At 50.4% G+C, this 24,392-nt stretch overlaps 1 protein-coding gene across 1 annotated transcript in view; it reads right to left on the reverse strand.

Moving 5' to 3' along the window:
* LOC142302110 (NXPE family member 3-like) overlaps positions 1-22,257 on the reverse strand; it is a 40,673-nt gene extending 18,416 nt beyond the window's left edge. Inside the window, exons 1-3 of the mRNA XM_075343196.1 lie at positions 21,751-22,257; positions 9,700-9,920; positions 9,000-9,070 (exon numbers count right to left, since the gene is read on the reverse strand). Of these exons, the coding sequence (XP_075199311.1) occupies positions 9,000-9,070; positions 9,700-9,920; positions 21,751-22,242 (784 nt within the window). The 5' untranslated portion in view covers positions 22,243-22,257. The remainder of the gene's footprint in view (positions 1-8,999; positions 9,071-9,699; positions 9,921-21,750) is intronic.
* Positions 22,258-24,392: the final 2,135 nt, after the last annotated feature.

A 24,392-nucleotide genomic window follows, 5' to 3' on the forward strand; every position in this document is an offset into this window, starting at 1 on the left:
CCGAGCAGTGGGAGAGCGCAGCGTCCCCTCCTCCGCCCGCGACAACTTGGCGTCACGAACAGGATCCTACCGTTCTACCGACTGGTGGAAGTGCGCCTTGTGTGACCGCCGGAGGTGTCCTGCCGAAAAATTTGCGAAGCCGCCATCTTGGGCGCGAAGAATTCCTGCTCGAGCGTCTCCTCGAGTAGTAGAGGCGCGAAGGTCAAAACCCCGCCCCTGTAGAGGAGGAGCCGGAAAGAGGCTAAGGGGGACGAAATGGCAGCTGGTCGCATGTGAGCGCGGCTATAAAAGCAGGGACGCCAGGACCCTGCGGCCATCTTGTTGCTAGTTCCTGGAGAGCACGATTGCTAAGATGTCCGCTCCAATTAACAGCAGCGAAACTCCTGCGCGCGGTACAGCGGCGTGGGTGAAGGACCGGACCGCCCCGCTGAATCATCGTCTGCAGGCCCGCATGCAGCTCCTCCTGGAGGAGTAGGAGGCCGACATGGCGGACGTGGTGGCTGCTATGCGGAGATGCGAGTTGGAGGAAGATTTGGAGGAACGAGTAAGAGACCCACGTCCCTGTATTCCCGAGGGATCGGCCACTGCGGCTGAGGGGCCCGGCCTACACCCGTTCACCCTGCTGCCTCCCCCGCTACCCGCGTTAGCCGCTGCCGCCCCGCCACTAGGCCCGCTACATGTCCAACCGGTAGCGGTACCCTGCCCGTCCACCCAAGTGGACCGACTGGCTGCAGACGCCCGGGGCAGCCCTGAACTGCTTCCCCAGAGGCCACCGGAGCCGAGGCCCCTTAAAAAAAATGTGTTGGAGGCCCCGGCAGTGATTGCACCGGGTTCCGTGCCCGAGCCCGGGACTGTGGCGTGGATGAGGGCCAGAGTGGTTGAGTTCAACCAACGTCAACAGAATCAGATCTTCCGGATGATGGAGCAGTGGACCAGCGAGGTGGAAGCGCTGGTGGCGACTGTCCCGATGTATGCGATGGGAGCCGGCGTGATGGAGCCGACGGGTGACCCACGCCTCCATGTCCCACAGGGACCGGCCACTGCGGCTGGGGGGCCCGGCCCTGTCTCGGCCCTCGTATCGCCCCTATCATTATCCTTGGGGCGCCTCAGTGTTAGCCAACCTGACCTACTACCCCACGCTACCGTGGAAGGATCTGAAGTGCTGGATACTGGAAGCCAGGAGGCTGCGGCAGCTGGCGGCAACCTGTCTGACGCAGAGACAAGTGATAGTGACTCCAGTGACTCCAGCTCCGGTGCTGAGCCCACCCCTGGAAGTGAAGAGGCAAGTGAGCATCTCCGTTACGTGGGAGAACCGGTAGTCTATTATACCGCGCGTAATGGTGGGAACGGATACCGGGCACCCCTGTCACAGCAGGCATGTCACTGCATGTTTGATATGCTGGTGGCGGAGGATGGGGCCGCCTCATCAGAGGAATCAGAGTGATGGCAGCGGAATGCTGTTGTCACCGTCCCCGTTGGGACCAAGAACATTGTGTGTTAAAAGTACCGTTTGAAAAGTTTTGAAAATGAATGATAAGTGAATGATATCGTGGAAAAGTCACCTGATTTGCACCTGATTGTAAGCCTGCTTGAAACCGGTCGTTGCCGGCAACTGGTCCCCGTTGGGACCCCCCTTCACTATTTTGCATAAGGGACTCCTTATGAACAGGCCCGAGAACTAGCAGGGCAACCACAAACTAGTGGCATGTAAATAAAAATGTTGTTGTGGCTTCTACCGTTACCGCCTCCGGAGGCAAATTGGAGGAAGGGCCCGCAGTGGAGCAGGCTGGGGCCCAGCCACCACCGGAACCGGTGGCGATCCTCTGGGGGTTTCGAGGGTTCCCCATGGACGTGGGTCCCCTGGAAAGGACTGAACCCGCTCGGGCAACTTGTGCAGGACTGGGGTAAAGGGGTGTTGCCTGTTTGCTTAGGGGCAGCATCAGGGCCAGGTTGCTTGGGTGGGAGAGAGCGGAAGCCGTAACCATAACGTTTAAGTAAGAGTACCTCCCGATGTGGGAAGATGTTATTTTAATTGTAATGTGTGTTACCGTTTTTCTATTTTTCAGTTGATGAAAATAAAACCGGTGATGGACGGGCAGCCCGCGGACGGTCTGCATTTAACTAAGGGGGAATGTGGCACCCTGGACAAGCCAGGGGCCACAGAGAACAACACCCACAAACCCCACACTCCCAGCAGGCACACCGAAGTCAGAACACAAAAGCCTTGTTGCCTTCCTCCAGGGGCTGATGTCCACACCAGGGGGTGGGCCAGGCGGTTGGCCCCGCCCACTGAGGAGTTCACAGTCCTGGAGGCGGGAAAACAGACAGTTTAGTTTTGGAGGTGAAAGTGGAAGGAAGTGAAGTGGTAGTGGAGCAACTAACTGACAGCGTCCGGGTGTGTGGCCCGGGCGGTACAGCAAGGTTGGCAGACGGTGGTGACCGTCTGCAGGAGTGACCGATTGGAGTCTCCTGTAAGGACCGTGGACGGGCGGTGGCCCGGCGGTACCGGACCGGTACACAAAGAGAAGTCAGCACCATCTGGCAGGGGCTTACGGACCCCAGCAAGGCTAGGAGTCGCCGTGAATTTGCCAAATTTGTTAGTGAAGGGAACCTCCTGGGTTTCCCAACAGCCAAGTCCCGACAGAAGGCAACAGTCCAACCAAGTGAGGGAGACACCACCACCGCCAAGGCAACCGTTTCTCAGGGCCAGCGCCTGCGGGCAAAAGGGGCTCCTCCGGCCTATATCCAAGCCGGGAAGCGGGTTACCGGTGGGAACCCATTGGAACCATCTACCGTATCTAGGTGCAGGGAAAGGCAGTCACCATCAACCTGCCGGGAGCAGAAACCACCGCAGCCGTCAGTGGGACCCATCCATCCAGCCGTGTGTTTTACCGAGAACTGTGTCCTCATCATTGGCTGAGTGAGTACCACCGTGCCGTGCGGCACAGCGCTGCCCCCGCGACCCTGCACCTCACCAAGCCCTGTAACCCGCCTGCCATCCATCCCTACCCCATCACCGGGCCCCGGGACAACCAACCCCCTACCCACGGAGGGGAGAACTAACATCCAGGCTGCTCCCTGTCATCGCTTCTGGGATCCCCGTCCAGAGCAGCGGTGGTGTCACCAATCTCACCACAACCGTGGGTGGCGTCACGGACAATAATCAAAACCCCCACAATCAAAATCCCCCTTTTCACTCATGGGCGAGGAGCGCCGCTCGACTCCCCGGGATCCGGCCCACCGCTCGAGCCACCACCGAGCAGCAGCGGCAGCCGCAGCGGCCGGCCCCGAGCAGTGGGAGAGCGCAGCGTCCCCTCCTCCGCCCGCGACACCTCCGCTGCCGAACGCGCTCCCGACCAGGAGCCACTGCCGTCACTCGAAATCCAGCCCGGGGACCGGGACTGGAAGTAGGCCCCGTGCTGGCCACTCCCACCTCCTGGCCACCGCGGCTGGAACGCAGATTCCTCCCGCTGGCCGGAGCAGCCGCCAGACTCTGCTACTGCTCGTGAAAGGCAGAAAGTGTATCCAGCTCACCTGTTATTAGAGTCCATACTCCCCTCCAAGGTGCACGAGGCCTGCCGGTCAGTCCATACCGGTGCGTGTAACAGGAGATTAGGAAAGAAAGGAATGGGCCCAGCACCAATTCAATAAAATAGAAAAAAAAAATTTCTTTTATTGGTATCCAGTTAAAATAATGTCGGGGAACTCACTGTACAAAAATATGTATAGCAGGTGAAACTTTACGCGTTTCGGACGAAAAAATTATCTAAAATCAGAAGAGTCCTTAGTCATAAGTTACCTGCTAGAGGGCCTGGAAGGGAATATAACTATGATTCAAGGGTGGAGAATCCAACCCCAGGGAGGGAGGGGGGTGAGTGTCTTGCACACCACCGCAGGAGGATGCAATCAGGGAGGGCAAAGAGGGTTAGGAAAATAACATGAAAAATTGAAAAAAAAAAAATTAATATGATATAAAAACACAAAAAATAGTATTGAAATGCATATCAACAGTAGATGCCTTATACACCACAAATGCGGATGAGTAATTAATAAAAGATGTTATTTTAAAGGTTCTATCATTAGAATCCTGGAATCGTTGAGTGCTACTCATATATTTGCAAAGTCCACATCTGTTAGAACCGCACCAGTACGAGCCAGTGGTGCTGAGCCAAGTTTGTACTCTATTATTACTAGGATTGTATAGGCTGGGAGAAATGGCGTGAGTAATGTAGCACTCAACGATTCCAGGATTCTAATGGTAGAACCTTTAAAATAACATCTTTTATTAATTGCTCATCCGCATTTGTGGTGTATAAGGCTTCTTGCGTTTCTTGTAAAAAGGACTATATAGGATGCACTTCTAGATGCCTCAGAGTGCGATTATCTGAACATATAAGAACCGCATCCTCAGTTCCGTCTCTGGCATTCTGCGAGTCCAGTAAGAAGCGCTTCCTTTCAGGGCTCACGCGGCATTTTCTGGACTCGCATGGAGGTAACTTTTCTACTCTGGTGGTCACAGGTATCGAGCATGTCCCCAAATCGGCCAGGGGGGGAGATCGTTTTGCCACATTACTGCAGGTGGAGGCTAAGTGGATACTCAAATTGGACTCCAGGTATCCGACGGGCTTAAACTTCTGTTCCGATTTACGGTACATATTTTAAGAGGTGCATGTTATGTGTTTTGTTGTTTTGTTTTTTTTTGTTTGTTTTTTCCATGCAGCAGCATTTGTTGAATGCATTGAGCTATTGTCTCGACTTTATACTTAGGATATATCCTCACATATGCTTCCATAGGAACAAACATTAATGGATTTCATTAATCAACCAGCTATAATGAACAATTTCTATTTTTGGTTTTGACATATAATCAATGGCCCTTCGGTTTATGAGACTTGGGATTTTTTTGTGACATTGTACGTATATAAATGACTCCTTTGGGGCATCTACTGTTGATATGCATTTCAATAGTATTTTTTGTGTTTTTATATCATATTAATTTATTTATTTTTTCAATTTTTCATGTTATTTTCCTAACCCTCTTTGCCCTCCCTGATTGCATCCTCCTGCGGTGGTGTGCAAGACACTTCCCCCCCTCCCTCCCTGGGGTTGGATTCTCCACCCTTGAATCATAGTTATATTCCCTTCCAGGCCCTCTAGCAGGTAACTTATGACTAAGGACTCTTCTGATTTTAGATAATTTTTTCGTCCGAAACGCGTAAAGTTTCACCTGCTATACATATTTTTGTACAGTGAGTTCCCCGACATTATTTTAACTGGATACCAATAAAAGAAATTTTTTTATATTTTATTGAATTGGTGCTGGGCCCATTCCTTTCTTTCCTAATCTTCTGCTGCTGCTCGGTCCGCCGTGGAGGGTCCCTGGAGGGGCTCTGACCTCTCCTCCTCGACCCCCCCCCCCGCGCCCGGGGAATACTTGCGGGGGGGCTGTGACTGCCGCCCGCTGCTACTGGGGGAGCGAGGGGAAAGCGCAGACGGGTTAACCCCGGCAGCCCTGATCTGGGACTGCACTGCCAGGGGCCCGTGCGCTGCTACCGCTGCCCGGATAAGCCGCTCGATCTCCTGGAGGTCCGCCATCTGGAGTCCACGTCCCGTTCCTTCAGCGTCCGGAAGTCAATCGGAGGTAACACCTTAATGCATCCAAACTAACCCTTTCCCTACTCCTCTTCCTCCCCAGCAAAACCACCCACTAATGCCATATTTGGCATCTCTGCACATACTGTCCCTATTAACTCCATCACTCCTTCACCTTCCCCCTGGTCATGTCGCCCCTCCACCCCAGGGGGTTCCATGGCTTTCTGGAGAAGTCTTGGAGTCGGTTGCATGAGGAGCGAATGAGAGAGGAGGAGAGAAGGAGATCTTGGGAGGACTGGAGGTGATGTGTTGGAGTGTAGCGAAAGATTAGATTAAAAGATATATCGTATTTTTAGGACTTTTTTCCCCCCAAATGTTGGGGGAAAGTTGGGGGTGCGTCTTATGGTCTGACTGTGGCTGCGGAGAATGAGGGTGCAGCGGTGGAGCGGGTCATCAGGGGCACGAGCAGGCTGTAGCAGCCTGCCGTGACCACGTGGGCCCGCTCATTTAATATGCACGCCCATCTCTCAGCGGTGAAGTCGGCGCTGACAGGTGGGCGGGAGGATGGGCAGGGATAAATAGTCGGCCCGCATGATCATCCCTGGCAACTGCAGCCTGGAGTGATCATGTGCGGCTGTATTCACTGCTCTCCGCGCATCATCATCAGTGCGGGGGGCAGTGAATCAGTACAGATTACTCACCGTTCCCCTTCAGCATCGCTCCTCCTCCCGTCTGTCCGATCAGCTGACTTGCGTGACTAACGGCGTGCACAGCGATGACGTCATCGCTGTGCGCACGTGTCCATACGCAGCCTCCGGCACAGACCACCGGAGGACATCGCGATGCTGCAGGGGGACGGCTGCATTCAGCGGCGCTGCCGCTGACATAGACGGTAAGAGGAGCGGTGCTGCAGGGAGTGAGGTGAGGTGAGTATGAACGTTTTTTTTTTTATGTGCCACAGGATGCGGCCATACACCAGGATGAGAGCATATAGCAGGATAGGGGTATATTATGAGCAGCATGGGGAGTTTTTGAGCAGGATGAGGGTATATAGCAGACTGGGGAGTTTTTGAGCAGGATGAGGGTATATAGCAGGCTGGGGAGTATATGAGCAGGATGAGGGTATATAGAAGGCTGGGGAGTATATGAGCAGGATAAGGGTATATAGCAGGCTGGGGAGTATATGAGCAGGCTGGGGAGTATATGAGCAGGCTGGGGAGTATATGAGCAGGATGGAGAGTATATGAGCAGGCTGGGGAGTATATGAGCAGGATGAGGGTATATAGCAGGCTGGGGAGTATATGAGCAGGCTGGGGAGTATATGAGCAGGATGGAGAGTATATGAGCAGGATGAGGGTATATAGCAGGCTGGGGAGTATATGAGCAGGCTGGGGAGTATATGAGCAGGATGGAGAGTATATGAGCAAGATGAGGGTATATAGCAGGCTGGGGAGTATATGAGCAGGATGGAGAGTATATGAGCAGGATGGAGAGTATATGAGCAGGATGAGGGTATATAGCAGACTGGGGAGTATATGAGCAGGCTGGAGAGTATATGAGCAGGGCATTACCCCATAACAGTGTCAGCAGCAGATCCTTGCCCCATAAGTGTGTCATGACCACATTTTTTGCTTAAAATTTTATTTTCCTATTTTCCTCCTCTAAAACCAGGGTGCGTGTTATGGTCAGGTGCGTCTTATAGTCCGAAAAATACGGTAGCTCATTCTTTAAGATATTGTAATACCTACAGAAAAAAATGCAGTAGCTATATATTGTACTTATACGAAGTAAATAATGGCAGCTATATTCCTGTATAAAAGGATCAGTATTATAACAGTTGTATTCTTGTACATAGGAGCAGTATTATAGTAGTTATATTCTTGTATAAAGGGGGCATTATTATAGTAGTTATATTCTTGTACATAGGGGCAGTATTATAGTAGTTATATTCTTGTACATAGGGGCAGTATTATAGTAGTTATATTCTAGTACATAGGAGCAGTATTATATTAGTTATATTATTGTACATAGGAGCAGTATTATAGTAGTTATATTTTTGTACATAGGGGCAGTATTATAGTAGTTATATTCTTGTACATAGGGGGCAGTATTATAGTAGTTATATTCTTGTACATAGGGGGCAGTATTATAGTAGTTATATTCTTGTACATAGGAGCAGTATTATAGCAGTTATATTCGTGTACATAAGGGGCAGTATTATAGTAGTTATATTCTTGTACATAGGGGGCAGTATTATAGTAGTTATATTCTTGTACATAAGGGGCAGTATTATAGTAGTTATATTCTTGTACATAGGGGCAGTATTATAGTAGTTACATTCTTGTACATAGGGAGCAGTATTTTAGTAGTTATATTCTTGTACATGGGGGGCAGTATTATAGTAGTTATATTCTTGTACATGGGGGCAGTATTCTGCAGCAGGCTGGTGCTCCATCTCATACATCGTACATCCATCTCTACAACAAAGTTCCTCCTGGCAAAGATCAAGGTGCTCAAGGACTGGACTGGCCAGCCCAGTCACCAGACATGAACATCATTGAGCATGTTTGGGGTAGGATGAAAGAGGAAGCTTGGAAGACAAAACCAAAGAATCTAGATGAACTCTGGGAGGCATGTAAGATGCATTCTCTGCTATTCCTGATGACTTCATCAATAAATTGTATGAATCATTGTTGATGCAGTCCTTCAAGCTCATGAAAGTCACACAAAATATTAAATATGGCTCTAATAGCACCACAACTTTATTCACCAATGTTATGCAACATATCTTTGCATTAGAAGTTAATTATTTGTTTGAATTTCACATTACTTTCTGTGGGCAACAAAACTTTTGTCTTGCCAAAATCTGACCTTTCTGTGTTCATTAAATGATCAATGTTTCAACTTTGGAGCAACTTTATTTTCATAACCTAAACCAAATTTGGGAGGGTTTCAGCTTTCGAAAGAGTAATTTATAAAACCAATGGATGAATTTAAAGTCAGGTTATAAGCGTTTATTTACATAACATGGATACGTGAGAGAACTTCTATCAGGGAGTTTAGAGAGTGGAGGGAAAAACCTGCAGATGTGTCTTTGTAAAGAGCAGAGGGAAAAACTTGCAGATGTGTCTTTATAAAGAGCGTAAGGAAAAAATGGCAGATGTGTCTTTATAGAGGGGAGGGAAAAACCTGCAGATGTGTCTATATAGAGAGTGGAGGGAAAAATCTGCAGATATGTCTGTATAGAGAGTGGATGGAAACGTCTGGTTGCAACTGTATGTTACAACCATTATATTCTGATCCATGTGTAGAACGTGTCAGATAGAATAAATTCTATAGGTAATAGTGAGCATTGATGATACTGCTCTTAGCACGGTTGTGTAATATTGTCACTTGCAGGATTTTACCTACTGAGCTGTTGTCCGCTGTGACGTTGATTGCAGATACTGACCCGGGGATAATCTTGTTGGTGACAGATCTAGATTAGTACAATAAGAGGTAAGAAAAACAATAAGCTGGAAGAGAAATGGAACTTTAACAGAGTATGTGATGGCATAAAGTGACATGTTCTCCTTGTTAATATAAATGTATCTCCATTTCATTACCAACATATCCAAACTGTGGCCCTCACCCGAGGCTGGGGGCCTCTATCACACTAATATGATGTTCCTTGGTGGACCTTCATGGGTGTTCCCTTATTTCCTGCCCCTAATATAATCCAATCAGACGGCAGAAGGAAGAGTATGAAGGCTCCACTGATGCACCTCACCTAACGAACCCCTGCCCCTATGGACCTCACCTAACGAACCCCTGCCCATATGGACCTCACCTAATGAACCACTGCCCCTATGGACCTCACCTAACGAACCGCTGCCCCTATGGACCTCACCTAACAAACCACTGCCTCTATGGACCTCACCTAATGAACGTCTAGTGAGAAGACACATATGGCAGCCATAGGGGGAATTCATTAGGCCTATATCTGCCCAATGTAACTGTAGAACCACAAAATGTCAAAGCCAAAGCCTTAAAGGGGCTTGTGAGAACAGTAATAAGAGATTGCCTCATTACGCACTATTATTTAGAGCAAATACGTCCTTCACTCACCCACTAAGTAGAGAGTCCTCCAGTCGGTTTGTCACTTTGCGATATTTACCCATAGAGTGATAGACCAAGGAGTCACACGGCAGCTTCTGGGGTCTCACACATTGCCAGGTGTCTCCACTAACAGGGTCTTTATATGTGCAGATGTCTCTTCCCAACAACTCGAGATTACACTCCATCACCTCACTGCTGCCATTAAATTGGAAATACCCATAAAAAAAGACCTGAGAGGTAGAAATCAAAAACGTTAACAATAAGTTGTGATGGATGAGAGGTTACACTGAACAACGTACATTTGTCTTCTACATAGTGTTACGTCACCACCGGAGTCCGCTCCAGCGACTTCTACTCCGATCGCGAGGCGAAGCAGTGTTCCTGCCGTGGATGGTGCTGGTGATAGGAGAGGAGTCGATGTCGGCGGCAACGGTGGGTACAGGCTCCGATCATCCACTGGGCTGGGTTATCTTGGGATCTGCAGTACCACTGGCTGACGGTGGGTGGCGTGTGTCTTCCAGCTGAAGTTTCCATCAAGACACCACACCCTTCTTGATTCCCCTCCTATCTGCTGACTTCTGCCAGAGATAGTTCTGATTTACTGGCTCCTGGTCCGCTCTATTCTGTTTAGTGATTCCTGTGTGCTGACTTCTGCGTGTTTTCTGACTACCCTTCTGCCTGCTGTTTTTGTACCTCGCTGCCTGATCCATATTTGACCTCTGCTACGTTTTCTGATTACATCCTTGCCTACCGATTCTGTCCCTGTTCTCCTATTCCTGGTTTGACCCTGCCTGACAACTATTCTCTCAGACTGCAGCCTTCCACAGGTAGTGATCACCAGGGCCCTGTGTAATTCCAAATCCCTGTATAGGGGTTAAAGGTTCTGGGGGTCCTGTTGGTGAGTGGCTTCCCTCTAGCCTGTCCATTACATCCCATCTGAGTCTGTGGATCCAGGCAGGCGTTACATATAGGGGCAGTATTGCAGTAGTTATATTCTTGTACATAGGGGCAGTATTATAGTAGTTATATTCTTGTACATAGGGGCAGTATTATTGTGGTGCACCAGAGGCTCAGGTCACCACAGGGTACTGCACCCCACTTAGGGTGTTGTGCTGATCATGGATCCAAAGGATGTCGGCACCGGTTTCGTCATCCAAAACCACATACAGACATGGGTGCTCTCCTCCTCCCACTGGGGACTGGGCTAGGGTCGGGTACTAAAGGGGTTGACAACAGTGTGGCATTTACTGGATGCCATCACAACAGGGCCCCAATCCACTGGCTTAGGACCTGGGTGAGGGGAGGAGCAGCCACCAGGGGGAGTTAGGAGTCACACACACAGTTTTACAGGACTTCTCCACCAGGAGGGACAGTGAGCAGATGTCTTTCCCGGTAGCTCCTGTGGGGCTAAGGAGTTTTAGCGGTCGCTGACGAAGATACCGTGTCAGTTTCCCCAGGACCAGTGCTGTTCATGGTGCAGCACCCTAGGGTGGTGCAATTCCACGTTGCATCACCAGATTCTGACAGACGGAGAGGTTCTATGCTTCTCTGACCACACAAGTTTCCAGAGCCAAGTGGCACCTAGAATTCCGGGCCCTCGATCACGGTCAGACTCAAGGGGTTCCATGCTACTGGCATAGGGAACAGTACTCCAGTACTCTACCTAGTATGGAAGGGACTCTAAGTGCTTCAAGCCACAGGGACCCACACTAAAAGCGCAGTGAGGAAGGGCCCACAGACTACTGCACCAGTTCTGACCTCCCACAGATCCGGGATTGACCTAAGCCTATCATGGCAGTGACCAGTGTGACCAGACTAGCAGCTTAAGTTGTGAGTAAACTACATCCTGAACCCGCAGAGATTATGTTGGCTCATCCTTACCGGCGCCGCTACCCAGCGCTTAGGCACCAAACGCCATCACCTTCCCTCTAAATCCATCCGGAGCCCGCTCCGCCTGTGGGGAGCGATACCATCTGCCTTAACACCTGCCCCGAAGAAGAATCCTGCAGTGGCAGCTACTTCTGGCCGCGTACCACAGGTGGCGTCACGACAAACTCTGCCAAATACCCCACTTTCCCCCACCATTTACTGTACGCCTCGGGTCAACGGAACAGGGCAAGGCCACCCCATGACAATGCCTGACCCGACCCAAAACAGCCCGGCAACGAGTAGGTTAACCACCTGCCCCGTGGGGCGCTACATAATAGTAGTTATATTTGTGACGCCCTGGCCGGGCCAGGTAGTCACAAATAGGGCCCCGCATTACACCAGTCCCCTAACAAGGTGACAGCAGCCAAACATTTAAACCCTAGTCACCCCCCTCAGTGCTTGATGGACACACCAGGGGGCGGAGCAAGGTGGCTGGACACACCCACCGGGGAGTTTGGATGGCCTGGGAGGGGAAAAGTAGTCAGATGAGTTTAGGAAGGGAAGTAAAGTGGAAGCAGGCCTGTGTGTCAGGTCTGCAACTAACTGACAGGTGCCAGGGTTGGAGCCCGGGCACCTTTGGCTAGGAGGCATACGGAGTCCTTTGCCTGCAGGAGTCAGGAAGACGGCTCGGTGGAACCATGGTGGACCGGGACAGGGTAGTGGCCCACCGGTACCGACCCGAGGAACCGACTTCGAACCGGAGCACAAAGGGGGGTACTCAGACCCTGAAGCTAGGTCCAGAAGCTACTGGGGGCTAGCTAATTAACTGATTGCGGCCAGGACTATAGGTTCTGTCGCACCCAAAGTCCCGACTGAAGACAACAGCCCAACGAGGGGGATAGAAAGCCACCGCCACGGCAGAGAGATCCCACGGGCCAGCGTCTGTGGACAAAGGGCTCCTTAGGCAACCACAAGCCGGGGAGCGGACTCCTGACGTTGCAGGTGCAGGTAGTCCACCATCACACAAATGGTGCAGGAGAAAGGCAGAGACCACCAACCGGGTGGGGGACCAGACTGCAGCCGGCTGCGGTTATCGACCACCATCACCTTGGTTTACCAGAGACTTGTGTGTGTTACTAATCGTGAGTACATCAGTGCCCGCCAGCCGCCCATCTCCCTGCACCGCCCAACTCTCCCCAACGGGTCCCGGGGCCACCATCCCTACCCACGGAGGGGTTAACAACTTGCTGCGTAACATCTCCCCCGGGTGCCCCGTAACTGTAGCAGTCGTGTCCATGTCGCGGGCGGAGGAGGGGACGCTGCGCTCTCCCACTGCTCGGGTCCGGCCGCTGCTGCTCGGTGGTGGCTCGAGCGGTGGGCCGGATCCCGGGGACTCGAGCGGCGTTCCTCGCCCGTGAGTGAAAAGGGGATTGATTGTGGGGATTTATTGTCCGTGACGCCACCCACGGTTGTGGTGATATTGGTGACACTGTAATGAGGCAAACAGCTCTGACGGTTTTTTGACTGGAAAGGACATGGAGACTGACATTACACAGGATGGTGCTGCCACCTTGTGGACAAGTGCTGAAATTGCTCGAGGGGTGGACACTGTAAAATCTGATCCCCTCCCACAAACACTGGTTGTACAGGAAAAAGTGTGGGAAAAAAACTCACTGAGCCACTGGAGCTGTATCAGAGCAGACCTGCCTCGGACTGCCCTCATCGCTGACGTGTGAGGGATTGCCAGAACTGCTGAAGATGTGATACTGGATTCAAGGGACCTCCGGACCGTCTCCTTCCTCCATACTAAGAGACTGAATGCTAGTCCTCTGGCGAGAGGGCTGAAGATTTCCCCATCTCTGCTTCTTGGAGTCGCCGCCGTTTACCCGGAGTCCAGGCCTGCTACGTGGGAGCCCTCCCTCCTTGTGTTTTGGACTGGTAATGTAACCCATAGGGCAAGTCAGGGACAGAATTCTTGTTTATCATTGCTGTTTTTTTTGTGTTCTGTGCCGTGTGTCCGAAGCTAGAGACTCGGATAGCAAACCCTGGTTATGTGTGCTGCTAAGCCAGCGGCGTGTGTCATTGAAATGTTTACCAGTAAAGAAATGTACCCTTGCATAAAATCTGAGCGTGGGGATTTTGCTGGCGCAGATTATGGGAACTCAGCCGCGGTCAGACCTGCGGCCACTTCATCTGGCGTAGTCGGCAGGATCTGTGACCAGCAAAATCCCCTTCCGGTGGTAGCTTATAGTCAGACAGCTCCTCCAGCCTCTATTGTAAATCAAGGGAGAAAGTTTAATGGACGGAATTACCCTGTACCTGAATGGGCGGAACAACTTAGGATAGTGGGGGAAATGTATAATGCTGACCCTAAGACCTTAGCGGAAATGGCTATGCTGACATTAGAGGGGGAAGCATGGACGACGGTCAGACTGGAGATGGTTAGGGGCCAGCGTACATTAGATGACTTGGTGCGGGTGCTAGAGAACACCTATGGGCCAACAAGATACCTGGGAACACTGCGCTACATGTTCTTCCAGCGCACACAGCTCGAGTGGGAGGACATTCCTCGATATGCGAACGCCCTCCAAGTACTGCTGGAACAAGCCTGCAAAAATGGAGAACATCTAGCTGGTACATTCTCCTGCGACCTGGTGCTGAGGGACCAATTCATAATAGGACTGAGAGATCCGTATCTCAACCGCTCATTGCAGGACTTACTCCGGATAAATCCAGCCCTTACATTTGCTGAGGTTAAACAAGAAGCCATAGAACATTCTAGGGGACCTGTTACGGGAACAGAGACTTATACCGCTACTTGCAGATCCATGTACAGTACAAATACTCCGAACAGCGACACGGAGGAACTGAAGCAGATGGTGGCAGATTTACAGAAGCAGGTGCTGCAGCTCACATTAGACCAACAGGTGGATAGGCAAGTGAGACGGCAACCTAGCCGGCCTATGGGGAAGTGCTGGACATGTGGTGACCCCCGTCACAGAGCAAACCGTTGCCCCCAGAACTCTTTCCAACCCGACCCGCAGCCGTTCCATCGAATGGACTCTCAAACACCCCAACAAGCGGAGTTTCACTCGAAACAGCGGATGGAACCCCAGGCCTATCCACTAGAACCGCCAAGCCATGCCTCTCAACAGCAGGCACCTTTAAACTAGACACCCCGGCTGAGGAGGCTCACTCGACCGGGAAGACCACGGAGAAAAGGAGCCAACAAAGAAGCAAGCTTGCATCAAGCAGTCCTACACTGAAAGTAATGCTAGAGGGAGTTGCTGTGCAAGGACTAATGGATACTGGATCCCAGGTGTCCACCATCTCAGAACAGTTTTACGAGAAATATCTACAACCACGGGCTGCTTATGACCCGAATACCGTCATCAAGATCAAAGTGGCCAATAATCTACCCATTCCAGTAACGGGAGTAGCTTGGATGAGCACCGAAATGTGTGGACAGGACCTCGGGAAGAGGGGGATAATCGTGGTCAAAGAAGGCTTCGGTTCGGACACGCCCATGATTATTGGGATAAACATCCTGAAAGAACTGGACCTGGTATTGTTTACCAAGCGGGGACCCAAGTACTGGCAGGAAGTTACCACACACGGGGCCACCCGCCGAGCATTCCGAAGAGTGGTTCGGGCCTGCAGCCTACAGCAAATGGCAGAGGAACAACGGCCCATAGCCACTATCACCGTGCCTCGCCACACTAGGATCACCTTACCGGCTGAAAAGGAGACAATTATCTTGCTACCCCTTAGCACCACAAGACCGCTTGAAGGCGTGGAGGTACTGATTGAGCCGCAAACCCCGAGGGAGGGAAAATTGAACCCATTAGTCGCTCGCACTCTGGCTGCCGTGAGGAGGGGAAGGATCCCTGTCCGGCTGAGCAATACGGCTAGTGTAGGTGTCGACCTAGAAGCGGGGACACAGCTCGCCAGAGTCTACGCCCTACCTACAGAGGTGAATCCCAGGGGCCCCTTCCAGTTTGCCCCATCGACAGAGGGAGACTGGACAGTGACTGTTTCTGTCATGGCCACTGCCACAGATGACACTGAAGCTGGAAAGGAGCTGCTAGAGAAGTGTCAGCTGGATACATCCCAATACTCTAAACAGGAAGTGTCACGGGTGGAAAAACTACTACAGGAACACCAGGCGTCCTTTGCCCGGCATGACACCGACTTTGGATGCACCACCAGTATCCAACACGAGATCCCTACGGGTAACGCTTCTCCTATCCGTGAGAGATACCGGAAGATACCACCCCAGCAATACCAAGAAGTGAAAAGCCTCCTGAATTCCATGCTCCATGCCGGAGTGGTACGAGAGAGCCAGAGCCCCTGGGCTGCACCGGTGGTAATAGTTAAAAAGAAAGATGGATCCCTGAGGTTCTGTGTGGACTACCGCCGCCTCAATGCTTGCACCACCCGAGACTCATACCCTTTGCCGAGGATCGAAGAATCCCTGACGGCTCTGAAGAAAGCCAAGTATTTTTCCTCCCTGGATCTGGCCAGCGGCTATTGGCATGTACCCATGAGCGAAAAGGACAGAGAAAAGACCACTTTCATCCTACCCATGGGTCTGTACGAGTTTGACAGGATGCCCTTCGGCCTGAACAACGCGCCAGGAACTTTCCAGAGGCTGATGGAGCGCTGCTTGGGAGACTTCAATTTCGACTTCACCCTCATCTACCTTGATGACATTGTTGTCTATTCAGCCACGTTCGAAGAACATCTACAGAAGCTGGGCCGCGTATTCCAGAGGCTAAGGGAACATGGCCTGAAGTTGAAACCCAGCAAGTGCCGTCTTCTACAGCAGGAGATCGATTACCTGGGCCACAGGATCTCGGCCGAAGGTGTACAACCATCGCCGGAGAAAATAGCCGCTGTACGGGACTGGCCACAGCCCACAACTGTCAAGGAGGTCCGGGCTTTCCTGGGACTGGCAGGCTACTACCGTCGGTTCGTCAAGAACTTCGCCCGGCTTGCCGCACCACTGCATGACCTGCTTAGAGGGACTACCAACAGTCCCAGAGGACGCCGCATCAATTGGGGGCCTACCCATAAGAGTCCTTCCAAGCTCTAAAGGGTGCCTTGACGTCGTCCCCCATCCTGGCATATGCAGATTACACCCTGCCCTTTCAATTACATACTGACGCCAGCCTACAGGGTCTGGGGGCAGTACTCTCACAGGTACAAGAAGGCAAGGAACGTGTTGTAGCCTATGCCAGTAGGTCCCTACATGAAGGTGAAAAGAATCCCACCAATTACAGTTCATTCCAGCTGGAGCTGTTGGCCTTGATGTGGGCAATGACTGAGAAATTTGCCGGATATCTGACGGGGGCAGAAGTACTAGTCCTGACGGACAACAACCCCTTGTCCCACTTAGAAAATGCGAAACTTGGGGCTATGGAGCAGCGATGGATGGCTCGGCTCTCCAAGTTTAACTACAAGATTAAATATAGAGCTGGGGCTGAAAATCAGAATGCGGACAGCCTGTCCAGAAGGACATCCCCCTCGCCCACTAAGGACCGGGATGAAGAGCTGGAAGGAGACGAGATGCCTGACTTCACAAGATTAGCCCGGCAGATGATGGATTGCCGCCAGTATGCTGTGGATGAGGCTGGCACTCCAGTAGGGTCCCCACTGTCCCCACAGGAATGGTGCAAAATCCAGGACCAGAATGCTGAATGTGCCCTACTCAAACAATGGGTGAAGCAGCAGCAGATGCCGTCCTCTGACACGCGGTCACGACTGTCCACCAGTACCCTGACCCTGCTCAGCCAATGGGATCATCTGATTCTGAGAGAAGGAGTGCTATACCGGAGGATCTTCCTATCCCACATGCTGGAGGAGTGCCTACAGGTTGTAGTGCCGGCCCAAATGGCCCGTGAGATGGTGGGAGAAGCACACAAGAGGAACGGCCACTTTGGAATAGACAAGACCTTCCGGTGGGTCCAACAGTCCATCTACTGTCCGGGACTCCGCAAGCTGGTTGAAGATGTCTGCCAAGCCTGTCGCACCTGTGAGCTTTACAAGTCTGCTGAGCAGCGTGCACCTGTCCAAACAGTTGAGACATCCCGGCCCCTTGAGCTGTTGATGGTGGACTACCTGTCGATTGGGACGGCGAGTGGTGGCTACCAATACTGTCTGGTTATGGTAGACCATTTCACAAAATTCGCAGTTGCTTTTGCTACCAAAGATCAGACTGCCGAGTCAGCTGCGCGGGCCATCTGTCGACAGTTCATCCAGGTCTATGGGTGTCCGGAGAGGTTGCACTCTGATCAGGGGGCTTGTTTTGAAGGTCAACTTATCGAGGAGCTGCATCGGATGTATGGGATCCAGAAGTTCAGAACCACCCCTTACCACCCACAGGGGATTGGTGCGTGTGAGCGCTTTAACCGGACTCTACTCCAGTTGATCCGCACCTTAGCCGATGACAAGAAAGACCAATGGCCCCAATTTCTTCCGGATCTAGTGTCGGCCTACAACAATCAAGTCCACTCCGTGACGGGTTTTACCCCACACACCCTTCTCTTTGGCCGCCCAGGAAAAGGGGTCCATGACCTAAACCTGACCAGTCCTGAAAAAAATACCGGCGGTACCTATCCATCCTGGCTACACACTCATCGTCAGAAGATGGAAACTGTATACTGACTGGTAGGCCAACAAATCCGGGGCCAGAGACATGCTGACCCGCTCCCCGTACAGGAAGAACCCTTAGAAGTAGGACATCTAGTCCTGGTTCGTATTAAGAAGCCTCAAGGAAAACTCCGAGCTAAGTGGGAAGCTGAAATCTATCGGGTAGTTGAGCGCCCCTACCCTGATGGTCATGTGTACAGAGTCCGGGGCGAAGATAGCGGCAACTCTCGCACCTTGCACCGGAATATGTTGCGCCCCTGCCGATCCCAGCCTGACTCCCTGACCACAGTAACTCGGTGAGGACGACACTGCTGACATGACTGACACCATTGACATTACTCAGCATAGTGACCTTGTTGACTCCGGGACTGGTTACCCGCCTGCGCAGACTGGCCCTCCCTCTAGGGAACTGACGGAGGTAGAGAGTGTAACCGGTGATAGAGTGGAGGGAAATCAACCTCTGCGGCGTACTACCCGCACCACTGCCGGGGTTCCTCCTGGGCAGTCTTATAGGGACCAGTATGTATGGCCCGCTTCTCAGCCTCCCCCTGCCACAGCCTCAGTCCTCGCTGCCCTGGAACCTGTGAATGTTGACAGGGACTGCCAACTTTTCAGTGGGGGGATATGTAATGAGGCGAACAGCTCTGACGGTTTTTTGACTGGAAAGGACATGGAGACTGACATTACACAGGATGGTGCTGCCACCTTGTGGACAAGTGCTGAAATTGCTCGAGGGGTGGACACTGTAAAATCTGATCCCCTCCCACAAACACTGGTTGTACAGGAAAAAGTGCGGGAAAAAACTCGCTGAGCCACTGGAGCTGTATCAGAGCAGACCTGCCTCGGACTGCCCTCATCGCTGACGTGTGAGGGATTGCCAGAACTGCTGAAGATGTGATACTGGATTCAAGGGACCTCCGGACCGTCTCCTTCCTCCATACCAAGAGACTGAATGCTAGTCCTCTGGCGAGAGGGCTGAAGATTTCCCCATCTCTGCTCCTTGGAGTCGCCGCCGTTTACCCAGAGTCCAGGCCTGCTACGTGGGAGCCCTCCCTCCTTGTGTTTTGCACTGGTAATGTAACCCATAGGGCAAGTCAGGGACAGAATTCTTGTTTATCATTGCTGTTTTTTTTGTGTTCTGTGCCGTGTGTCCGAAGTTAGAGACTCGGATAGCAAACCCTGATTATGTGTGCTGCTAAGCCAGCTGCGTGTGTCATTGAAATGTTTACCAGTAAAGAAATGTACCCTCGCATAAAATCTGAGCGTGGGGATTTTGTTGGCGCAGATTATGGGAACTCAGCCGCGGTCTTACCCGCGGCCACTTCAACACCACCGCTGCTCTAGACGGAGATCCCGGGAGCGGTGACAGGGAGCAGCTTTGTTGTTAATTTTCCCCTCCGTGGGTAGGGGGTTGGTTGTCCCGGGGCCCGGTGATGGGGGTAGGGATGGATTGCAGGCGGGCTACGGGGCCTGGTGAGGTGCAGGGTCGCGGGGGCAGCGCTGTGCCGCACGGCACGGTGGTACTCACTCAGCCAATGATGAGGACACAGTTCTCGGTAAAACACACGGCTGGATGGACAGGTCCCACAGACGGCTGTGGAGTTGTTTCTCCCGGCAGGTTGATGGTGACTGCCTTTCCCTGCACTTATGTACGGTAGATGGTTCCAATGGGTTCCCACCGGTAACCCGCTCCCCAGCTTGGATATGGGCTGGAGGAGCCCCTTTTGCCCGCAGGCTCTGGCCCTGAGAAACGGTTGCCTTGGCGGTGGCGGTGTCTCCCTCTCTTGGTTGGACTGTTGCCTTCTGTCGGGACTTGGCTGTTGGGAAACCCAGGAGGTTCCCTTCACTAACGGATTCGGCAAATTCACGGCGACTCCTAGCCTTGCCGGGGTCCGTAAGCCCCTGCCAGATGGTGCTGACTTCTTTGTGTACCGGTCCGGTACCGCCGGGCCACCGCCCGTCCACGGTCCTTACGGTAGACTCCGATAGGCCACTCCTGCAGACGGTCACCACCGTCTGCCAACCTTGCTGATCCGTCCGGGCCACACACCCGGACCAACTTCAGTCTGCTCCTTTACTACTTTCCTCCTTCCACTTTCAACTCCCAAACTGATCTGTCTGCTTTTCCCGCCTCCAGGACTGTGAACTCCTCGTAGGGCGGGGCCAACCGCCTGGCCCACCCCCTGGTGTGAACATCAGCCCTGTAGGAAGGCAACAAGGGTTTTGTGTCTGACTTCGGTGTGCCTGACCGGGAGTGTAGGGTGTGTTGGTGTTGTTCTCTGTGGCCCCTGGCTTGTCCAGGGCGCCACATCCACCTTCACCACAACCCGTGGGTGGCGTCACGAACTCAAACACGGCTCCGACCGTACACCTACGTCCCCAAACCGCCAACCCCTCTTAGATCGGAGTGACCGTGGACCCCCAGGGTCCAGAGACCCCCGAGCCACCCACTAAAGGTCCGGACCTCAGCGGCTCGGCTGCCGCAGAGCACGGGGCGGCACATATGCTTGTACATAGGAGCAGTACTATAGTATTTATATTCTTGTACATAGGGGCAGTATTATAGTAGTTATATTCTTGTACATAGGGGGCAGTATTATAGTAGTTATATTCTGGTACATAGGGGCAGTATTATAGTAGTTATATTCTTGTACATAGGGGCAGTATTATAGTAGTTATATTCTTGTACATAGGGGGCAGTATTATAGTAGTTATATTCTGGTACATAGGGGCAGTATTATAGTTGTTATATTCTTGTACATAGGGGCAGTATTATAGTAGTTCTATTCTTATACGTAGGGGGCAGTATTATAGTAGTTCTATTCTTGTACATAGGGGCAGTATTATAGTAGTTCTATTCTTGTACATAGGAGCAGTATTATAGTAGTTATATTCTTGTACATAAAAGCAATATTATAGTAGTTATATTCTTGAACATAGGGAGCAGTATTATAGTAGTTATATTCTTGTACATAGGAGCAGTATTATAGTAGTTATATTCTTGAACATAGGGAGCAGTATTATAGTAGTTATATTCTTGTATATAAGGGCAGTATTATAGTAGTTATATTCTTGTATATAAGGGCAGTATTATAGTAGTCATATTCCTGTACATAGGGGGCAGTATTATAGTAGTTCTATTCTTGTACATAGGAGCAGTATTATAGTAGTTATATTCTTGTACATAGGGGCAGTATTATAGTAGTTATATTCCTTACATAGGGGGCAGTATTATAGTAGTTATATTCTTGTACATAGGGGGCAGTATTATAGTAGTTATATTCTTGTACATAGGGGGCAGTATTATAGTAGTTATATTCTTGTACATAGGGGCAGTATTATAATAGTTATATTCTTGTACATAGGGGGCAGTATTATAGTAGTTATATTCTTGTACATAGGGGCAGTATTATAGTAGTTATATTCTTGTACATAGGGGCAGTATAATAGTAGTTATATTCTTGTACATAGGGGCAGTATTATAGTAGTTATATTCTTGTACATAGGGGCAGTATTATTATCTTCTCTTTTGTACATTACTTTTCCTGGAAAATCCTCTCGTTTCTTCTTCAGAATCTCAACAGCTTCACTGGAATGAATGAGGCTGATCTGCACTTGAGCTTCCCCCAGCCACGGAAGAAGGAATGTGACCAAGTAGTTTCCATTATTATAGTCCTTCACTTGTCCAGTCACTCCGGCTTTAAGTGCTTGTGAGTGGAGCTTGGCTCGGAAGAAGTCTCCACCATATTTCTTTGGTTGACCATTGTGATCCCGAGCTGTGATAATCACTTCCAGTTTCTCTCCAATTCGATATACTTCCCGTGGGCTCAGAAAATCGTAATTACATTTATTGGGACTGGTGGAGAAGTTATAGTGTTGGGCAGAAGATGGTGGTCCAGGCCAATCAATGAGCTTTAAAAAAGGTCTGAAATTGGGGTTAATGGTGCGAGGAGGGATGGTTGTGGTTTGAGGAGAGCTCATGGGACTCTGTTTCTTAGGGGATGGTGGTTCATATTTTTTCATTGAATCCATAGTTAGGAACCTGAAAATAAACTAATAAGTTAATAAATTAGAAAATAGTGAGAAGAATGTGGAAGCTCTAATTACGCATACAGCGCCTGTCAATCTCTAATCAGGACCACCCACTGGACTCCTAAGCTTAGAAAGATCAAGAATTTAGAAGAATAAGATACCGGTATGTGTTTGACCACATTTTCCCCCACAAATTGACATATGAATCTACTGATCTTATTCTGGTGTATTGTCACGCTGTACTGTGAGATACACTGAAGTTACAAATAGTGTAGCTTCAGAGTGCAGTAAGCAGGCAAACCACAAGAGGGCAGTAGAGTAGTCAGTAAGCCAGGTCAGCAGCAGGAGGTCTCATCAATAGCACCAGCATAATCAAATTGTGGTCAAGTGATAGCCGAGGGTCAGACGCCGGGAAGTTACGTATGCAACAGAGGGGAGAGACGGAGCCAAAGTCAGAAACGAGGATAGAGATCAGATGCCGGGAAGTCCAAGAAACATACAAGGGAGGAGACCAAACAGGTCGGGACCGAGATCAGACAGACAGGGATTGGTGCACAGCAGACAGGAGCGAGTAGTCAGGGACCGTAACAGAAGGACGAACGGAGGGGAAAACGAACAGGACAAGGTAGCAGGAAGGCAGAGCAGATCAGGTAACTCACCAGAGCCAGTAACACGTGCTGTAGAACATAAACTATCACTGGCACTAAACCGGAGGTGCAGCACCAGGATATATCATCCTGACATGCAGAACGAGGCAGGATGGGATTAACCCCTCACATGACCTGTAACCCTGAGCTGGAAAATCGGCCATGGCTCTGCCGCGGCTGACACAGGCATGGATCATGACATCTATAACATGGAAAAGCAGTATGGGTGGCTTTATCCAGCAGTACTGAGCAATGTAGCTGTGAATTCTGCACTGGGATTATTCAAACACTTAACAAAAAAGTATCAGCAGCTCATGTGTCTCTCCAGCTGTTGTTCCATTTGTGTGTCCCAGAAATGATCAAAACTTTTAGAAATTAGATTTTACTAGTTTCAACAAATGTTCCCCAAAAATTTGATTTGCAGCAAATGAATACATCGCAAACCATAATACTTCTAAGCCACTAATTTCCAAGAACAGATGTGAGTAACACTGAGGTCTGCAAAACAAGCTGACCATAGAAACAGATGGTAACTTAGTACTAACTAAAAGTTCTTTTAATAACTCCAACACTTTCATGTTTTTTTCAATGAAAAAATTGTCCAAAAATTATCCCTTTTGGTCATTTGTGATAATTCAATACTGTTCTCTGTTGTGAATGTCAGTTATGCTTTGGCTGCTGGCAGGCTCCCTCTTGTGGCCAGGAATGGTTTGGACATAGACCAGGTGTGTTGAGCAATGGGCGTTTCCATTGCTAACTCTCTGCTTATTTAAATCCTGAAGAAAAAACAAAAAGCCAGCACCAAATGTGCACTACAGCACTAAACATTCCAAACTGTACTTATTATAAAAAAAATTTTGAGATTTTTGGCAAAAAATTGCAATTTCTTGAGCTGCTTCGCCACGTCACGGCAAATCTCATTTGAAGCAGTCCTACACTAAAATATTTTTATAAAATGTGCCATACGGCCTCACATATGAATAGTAGAACTGCTCTTAGCAGCACTCACCTGGTCTATTTCAATCCCGTACCCATGACTGAGTCATGGCTGTGGGCGGGACAGGTCCAAGCAAATGCTGCATGAAGTAAATAGCCTGTGGACAAAGCCTGATGACTTAATGTGAGCAGTCACCAACCGCCAAAATCCAGACAGATGGAATACATCCCAAATTGGGGTGCATAGCAAGGTGGAGGTCAACCACCGACCAATTCAATGAAGAAAAAACAAAAAGCCAGCACCAAATGTGCACTACAGCACTAAACATTCCAAACTGTACTTATTCTAAAAAAAAATTTGAGATTTTTGGCAAAAAATTGCAATTTCTTGAGCTGCTTCGCCACGTCACGGCAAATCTCATTTGAAGCAGTCCTACACTAAAATATTTTTATAAAATGTGCCATACGGCCTCACATATGAATAGTAGAACTGCTCTTAGCAGCACTCACCTGGTCTATTTCAATCCCGTACCCATGACTGAGTCATGGCTGTGGGCGGGACAGGTC

The sequence above is a fragment of the Anomaloglossus baeobatrachus genome, chromosome 4, assembly GCF_048569485.1.
Source record: "Anomaloglossus baeobatrachus isolate aAnoBae1 chromosome 4, aAnoBae1.hap1, whole genome shotgun sequence".
NCBI lineage: Eukaryota > Metazoa > Chordata > Amphibia > Anura > Aromobatidae > Anomaloglossus > Anomaloglossus baeobatrachus.